The sequence below is a fragment of the Perca flavescens genome, chromosome 5 (assembly GCF_004354835.1).
Source record: "Perca flavescens isolate YP-PL-M2 chromosome 5, PFLA_1.0, whole genome shotgun sequence".
Classification (NCBI taxonomy): Eukaryota; Metazoa; Chordata; class Actinopteri; order Perciformes; family Percidae; genus Perca; species Perca flavescens.
In genome coordinates, this window is record NC_041335.1 from 25,020,608 (window position 1) to 25,027,881 (window position 7,274).

General features: G+C 38.7%; 1 protein-coding gene across 3 annotated transcripts; it reads right to left on the reverse strand.

The window, feature by feature from the left end:
- Positions 1–2,013: 2,013 nt before the first annotated feature.
- On the reverse strand, positions 2,014–7,140 carry snap29 (synaptosome associated protein 29). Of its 3 annotated transcripts, none has more exons than XM_028578277.1 (6): positions 7,050–7,140; positions 5,935–6,171; positions 5,563–5,756; positions 3,653–3,738; positions 3,467–3,571; positions 2,014–3,206 (listed from the first exon to the last, which is right to left on the reverse strand). In XM_028578277.1, the coding sequence occupies exons 2-6, from the start codon at positions 6,169–6,171 to the stop codon at positions 3,046–3,048; spliced, it is 783 nt and encodes a 260-aa protein (XP_028434078.1). In that variant the 5' UTR covers positions 7,050–7,140; the 3' UTR covers positions 2,014–3,045. The 3 variants fall into 3 exon arrangements, with proteins under 3 accessions (XP_028434078.1, XP_028434079.1, XP_028434080.1); XM_028578278.1 differs by lacking the exon at positions 7,050–7,140 and adding an exon at positions 6,942–7,043; XM_028578279.1 differs by lacking the exon at positions 7,050–7,140 and adding an exon at positions 6,933–7,043.
- Between the last annotated feature and the right edge of the window lie 134 nt (positions 7,141–7,274).

Consider the following 7,274-nt stretch of genomic DNA (forward strand, 5'->3'; position numbering starts at 1 on the left):
TTTGCTGTATAATACAGCCCCTCATCATAAGCAGGTATGTAAAGCAAGAAGGCAATGAGACTTAGAGTAAATGTGAGGTAAAGCACAATATATGGATTTGAGGATGTAAACATTACATATGCCACGTATTTAGACTTTAAGTTGAATCATTTTAAAGGCTCATTCTCTTTATGGATAAAGATCATTTTTGTCTGGAAAATGAGTATAGAAAGACTTGACCTTTGTGGAAAACGAGACAACCCAAGATCTAACAAATCAACACTTCCCACATTAGTCCTTTAGATTCATACTCCTGGTTATTTTCATGTCTTCCATCTCAGGGACACTTGAACATTACCTCCTCCATTAATCTCTCCAGCCACACTCCCCGCTTTCTCTGCACTCCTCCCTCCTCCCTCTCCCCAGATCCCTACCAAACTCCCCTCCGTCAGCACAACTCTTTATTTTCTCTTACTACAACAGTGGCAATAGAGTGCTGTCAGCCTGACAGTCCATCCCCTCTGAAGCAGGCTTTACCCCCCTGGCTGCCCTGTCTCTGCTGCTAACCCGCTTTCCAAAGGGCAGGAAGGCCCATCTCTGGCCCAGTGCCTGATGGGCTCCGACAGCAGTGTGTTCTGGGATTACGCCCGCTGAAAAGGGGGGCATTCCAGCACCGGCGGCCTTTGTCACAGCACGGCCACTGTTTGCTTTTGACAAGACAGCTGTTCAAAGCCCTCACGGCCCCCACGGATGGCGTTAAGGGAAAGAACCCAGGGGTGACTTCCGTTTATTGGTGTGTCGTTGAATGTGCTGTATCACCTCCACCTGAGGTCGCTTCAGCACCAATCTATCTGTAGAAATTTGTGCATCTCATATAATCCTATTGTTTTTTCATGCTTACATTTGAGTGACAAAAGCAATGGGTGTCACTGATCAAACTTAAGACTTTTCTATCCTGCAGCTACAAATATATTCCCTCCAACCAGGTGCATCTTTCCTTGACCCAAACTAAAATGAAAACTGCTCAAGACCGCATGACTGCATTGCTTTGTCTTCTGGAACATCCTTGACGTCTTCCTTCATATCTTAATGTGTAAATGACGCTGCAATTACCTGGTACTGTATCTTCCTTGTTTACTCGTTTGTTTGTGTGTGTACACTACATGTGCAATAGGAGAAGACACATTTTGTGTGTTACGGTGCAGGTTTGTAGCTAGGAATTATCTGCCCTATACACCCCTTCACTACCATTACTATCAACTCACCCATCCACAACTTAAACATAACCAAATCATTCATTTACTGAACAATTAATGGAAATGTGTTTTGGACACGGTTCATAGTGCAATTGGATCATGTCCTAACCAGTAGCCTATTTCTTAGAGGGTTTGGTTGGCTGTTCTTCAACATTCAACCAAGCCTTGCTTTAAATACAAATAAAGAAGTGAAATAATATGAAATAACCATCTACAAATACATGCTCGAGGTGTTTGACAACTCACAAAAAACCCTTCTAGTTCAGACACACAGGGGCCTCCCTCAGCTTGTGGTCCTGGGTAGTTGGTATCCCCATATTCCCCTCTGTGTCGCACCAGTGTTATGTATATGTGTTTTTGGGAAGTGTGTACTGTAATTAGCAAGTCATCCTAATGAGGGCTTGTTGCCACTGTAGGAGCAGCTGGTCCAACACAGAGGAATGATAATGAATAGACGGATCCACATAGGGACCAACACAGCTGGTGCACAACAGAGGCAGTACAGTGCGCACACACACACAGTTTTGAAATATAAGCTATATCTTTTTTTTCAACTGTAGTAAGTGTACTACATAAAATGTAACCCTGTTGCTATATCACAATGCATCAAAAATTTAAACAGTCAGATACTGTGCCAACATACACCATCAAATGAATGACCAAAAGTGGTATTTTTCTGCAGAAGCTCATGAAAATTCAGCCCTGGAAATGTGGCGTCACCTTGTGGTGCTTTTGACTTCCTGCTCCAATTTAACATAATATATAAAACACCTGAGACTCCCCTTATAAATGTTTTTATTGGGTATGTGGTTTTGATTAGATTACATGATATACAGGCAAATATGAAACAGAAAAAAATTGATAACCATGAATCCTCATTTGTTTTCTTATTATTGATCGTTTTAATTAGAGTAACGTGTTTAAATTTCTAAAAAAAAAACTTTAAAGTGGTTCATCTACGCTTAAATGTATCCTAGGGAAAGATATCTTCAGATAAATGTTCCTTCAGTCTTGAGTTAATATTCAGAGCTAGTGTGTTCACATTATTTACGCTGTACAATAATTCACTCAATCACATTCTGCAAAACTCAATACAATATCTATCAATATAAACAATGTATATAAAGCTAGGGAAAGCACTGAAGAACATGAATGTACATAAAAAAATTCATGGTGAAATGTACCAGTCAGTGGAGACAAAAGCATGGCACAGAACCAAAAGCTAGCCTACTGTACATACACATAATGTGTAAGGCAAAAGTGACTTGAGCTCCCAAAGTCTTTTAGTACATACTGTATGTGGAGGAGCAATACACACCAAACATTCCAGTTTTAGATGCCGTGTTCTTGTCTATTCACTAAGTTATTAATACATTTAAAGTAGTCCACTGTACATCTTTGGAGATCAAAAAAAGCTGATTCAACTGATCGGACTCTAATCACCCAAAACAAACATCCAGCTACCCAGTGGAGCTTGATTTAATAAAAACATTCAAGGTATGTATTAGATGTGTGTGATAGTCACACACATCTAATACACACTTTGAACAGAATATTTCCTGCAAAGCACACAAGTTAACAAATCAGTTATTTTGAGGTGGAAGAAATCATTATATCAACATGTAACTCAGTAGCAGTAGGTGAACAAATACGAAATAGAAATGAATAGGAAATTTCCTTTCAGCCATACAAGAAGAAAATAATATAGATAAAAATGTCTAAAACCAGCAGTAAGACAGGATAGAGAGCAAAGTGAGAGGATGACCTGTTGCAGTCTTTTGTCTCTGTAAGGTGAGTCCAAATGTTTGTTTTACTTGAGGTTTTTAATCTGTTGGTTCGTGTTGTGGATCTTGAGATCCATCTTGTCCACTTTATTCATCAGAGAATCAATGGAGTCGTCCTGGTCTTCAATTTCAGACTGGAGACCAAGGCCTAGGTTCTTCAGTCTACTCAAGCCACTGCACATCTCATCTGGGTAATTCACAAGGGACACCCAACATTAGTTAAACTGTGGATTGGCAGAAAATACTTAAAAAAGGATTTGATGATGTTGTAAGGCAAATTGTGGTAAATTAAATGCATTTCCAATTTCAGAATTACAAAAAATTGAATTATAATACCTAGCATAATTAAAAGAATTATAATTCAAAACATAACACAAAGCTCCTTGTGCCTTTCTTGTGACTGCATTGTATAACATTGTATCTTATTATCAAAATAGTTTTTTTTACCTAAATTGTTGTCGAGGGTCTGGTGAGCCTCCCTAAGGTGTCTGTTCGCAGTGTATCCATTCTGTCCAGATGAGCTGTCACCTATTGATGCAGAGGCTCCAAATCCTGGAACATAGAAATCTGGAATGGTGGCAGCCAGTTTGTGGTATGGTTATGCCATGCTAAGGTTCTTCTGCAAACTCTTACCTTCTGTATCCAACTTTCTTAGATTGGGGTGGCTGGCTTGGTACTTATCTTCATATTCTCTGCTGCTGGACATGGCATTCTGTAATCTGAGAAAGTCAGATAAGCATTGTTGAGCCATTTAGTGAAGGACAGTCAATGACGAGAAGCTGGAAATGGCAAAAGCACAAATTTTATGGTAGCATTAGTCAAACATTCTGAGTCACTGTTATAATGGCTATGTTGTAAAATGTGATCTCCAACTTGGCTCCAGAAAACTCAAATACATAGAAGTGATCTGTATGTGGTGGGTAGACATTTACCTACTGATGAGGTAAGGGATCATACATTACACGGACACATTAAACATATCATTGTCACAAAATATACCAATATCATCATGGGTATATACTAAAGCAATAAAGACTACAAAGTATCTACCTAACACATAACAAAGTTTAGGTTGTAACTAGGGCTGAATGATTAATCGCATTTGCAATAATATCGCTATATGTTAAAACGCAATTTCCTAATCGCAAGGGCTGCGATTTGGTCAAGTGACAGTGCAGTCTGCACTCCGCAGAGAAAGCGTAACGTTAACTCCATATGAACGTACTTTAAAAACGGAACGAGGAAATTATTCAAGCAGTAACAGAGTTTATCGCCAAAGACATGATGCCCTTAGGATGGTCACCAAGCCGGGGTTCACGGCTACACAGAGGGTCTGTTTCTGCCACGGAGTCAGAGAGTGATGGCCGGAGTCTGGAGATGTTTTTAAGATGAAAAAAGGCAGATTTGGTGATAGATTTAATGCGAGTATGAAGTACACTGACCGAAGCTGGATCGAGCGGGAGTTGCCAATAGTGAGAAATTGCTTCCTGTGTGTTAAGGGATCAATATGGGCGGTAGTGCCATACTCACTGCACTTTAGTCAGCGTTGTGTGTTGCGGTTACTAACTAGAGAGAATTACGATTAATATTTAGATATTAATGTTCAGACAGTGATTACATTTAACTTTGAGTTACCTACATATTTTCAAAGAGGTACAGGCAGATATTTCTCTCCTTTTATTTTCTGCATTTTTGTTTTGTTACTGACTGATTGATAGATTTTGTTTTTACTTATTTAACTGTCTAGTAAATTAAGACAGTGTTTAAAAAGTGCAATCCAAATGTATATTACCGTAAATAATAATCTAAATACTACCAAGTGTGGTAAAGCCACATATTTGTTTTTATATTTCTGCAATCTGCACTTTAGTTTGTGTGATTTGTTTCTGACTTTCATATGAATGTTTACACCAGGCTTTGTCAGTGCTCAATATACTACTGTGATTGAAGTAGTTAAATAAAAGATATTATTCATATAAAATCATGCATCACCTAATTTCATCATCACATACAGGCCTGGCCTCCAGGAAATAACAGCTTAAAAAAAAAATTGCATATTAAATCACAATCGCAATATTGGTGAGAAAAAAAAAAAAAATTGCTAAATCGTTCAGCCCTAGTTGTAACACCCTGCTTCTTCATGTAAACTCAGATGGGTGAAGAACTACTGCATCTGAGCTTCAGGCCTTTCGGTTGATTCAATGTACTGGCTAGTTTCACACGGCTTAGTGCCCAATTCAAATGTATTGCTCAGATCTGATTTTTCTTGTTTGGCTGTTCACATTATTTTAAATGTGGCCATATCAGATTCCAGTGTGAACCGATCACAGTCTTAAACTGACCCGCATGCGCAAAAGAACAATAACAAAGACGTAGCAGCACACTGTCGTAATTAAGTAAACATGGGGGCCAATGAACTTAAATTGCTGCTTAGTATACCTTTACAATTTGTCCAGCTTGAATTTGTACCATATTATGCAAAAAAAAAAAAAAAAAAAAAAAAAAAAAAAAAAGATTTCTGAGAATATAGGACTGAATCCCACCTGTCGTTGGCCTGGCGGGCCTTTGGCTCCTCAGGTGGTGGTTTTGTCTCTGGCTTGGCCTTGAAGTAATTGACAAGGCCGCCCCACACACTCTTGATACTGTTAATGTGCTTCTGACTTGTCTTCAGGTCCTGATCCATGTTGTCCATCATCTTGTCAGCCCTCTTCAAAACCTCACCTTGTCGAATCAGCTCCTATAGAGACATAGATTAATAAGATTAGAAAGATAGATAGATAGATAAATAGATAGATAGATAGATAGATAGATAGATAGATAGAGACACTACAATAATCTTTTTGTTGATTGTCACCCTCTCAGAGATAATACAATTCTTTGCCTCTGCCAGGGTAAAGCTGATTAGTTTGACATACATCTGCAGTTTCCAAACCCATCTTCTCTGATTCATAGATGAGGCCGAGGGAACGGTGACTGCTGTCCACAGCAGACTTAGCTGTACGCATCACTTCCTGCTGGAGGTACCTCTGTCTCCTCTCTGCTTCACTCATTCCACTGTCACTGGGGTCATCATCGAACCCCCGACTTTTAGGCCGAAAATCTGTCTCATCGTCATCATCTGCAAATGGGTTGTGGGATTTAGGGTAGGCCATCTGTTGGAGAAGACACAAAAAAATAACCTTAACTCAAGGTCTACTAGCCTTTTCCAGAGCTTTTGACCAGATATCATCATCTTCATCGAAGCAACTTTTTTTGAGGTCAAGAATAAACTTTCAGTTTTGTTACTGTGAGAGAGATGGAACAAAATTAAACTTTTAATTTGCTAACAGAAGATTTCAGCTTGATAAATCAATTAACTTTACATATATATTGATTAAAAAAAGAAATTTGGGTCGCTGGTCAGATTCGTCAGGTAAGAAATTATCCCATTTACTAGGTTTTTGGGCTCTGGTGGCTTGCATTTATCAGCTTTTGACATTTCACAAACTCTGGTTAGCTACTCAATTGATAGATTAAGAATACATGTATCAATTCTGAAAATAATGCTTAGCTTAGTTGTATCCCTAATTTTAAGAATAATGTGAGATTCAGTCATTTGACAAAATGCTATCCAAACGTTGAGAGAAATAGGTTAATCTTTAGATTGTTAATTTCAACTAGCCACAACTACAACACAATCAAACGAGTTTTGAGCAATGGAGAGAGAATCTGTCAAACTGTTTTACATTAATAATTTGCTAAAACACCTAGCTAATGGGTCATATTAACAAAAAGTAATTCACACTATTGCTACATTAACAATATTTCAAGTGTTAAAGCTAACGTTAGCTAGCTAAGGGGTGTTGGTTGGCTAACGTTAGCTAGTCAACTGGTAACGTTAGCTAAAGTTAATTAACGAGGATTGCAAACTAACCAAACATACAGGACGGCGCGGTGTCAACCTGTTGACGTTTTCTTCTCGTAGACTAGATGACAGCTACAATAAAACTGTAGCTAAAGTTCATAGGTATGGTCAACTTAACAGACAAACCTTTGACCGTTGTTGATGCTTTATCAGCTGACTGGCTAGCTGCAAGGGCTGCAACGGAACACTTCCTGTCACGTTTGGTGACGTTGCTGCGTGCTCTCCCAACGGCTAATGCTGCGCAATATAAACGCAACGAAAGTCCTTCCCAAATTTTTACATTTTTTCTGGTTGAATTACATTTTTACATCGATACATTAACCCTGTGACAAACTAAAAATTAAACGCACA

Coding starts and splice junctions, on each gene's coding strand:
- snap29 (XM_028578277.1), bottom strand. CDS start 6,171: ATGGCCTACCCTAAATCCCACAACCCATTTGCAGATGATGACGATGAG. Junction 3,739..5,562: donor GCCCGCCAGGCCAACGACAG/GTGGGATTCAGT, acceptor TGACTTTCTCAG/ATTACAGAATGCCATGTCCA. Junction 3,207..3,466: donor GACCCTCGACAACAATTTAG/GTAAAAAAAACT, acceptor TGAATTACCCAG/ATGAGATGTGCAGTGGCTTG.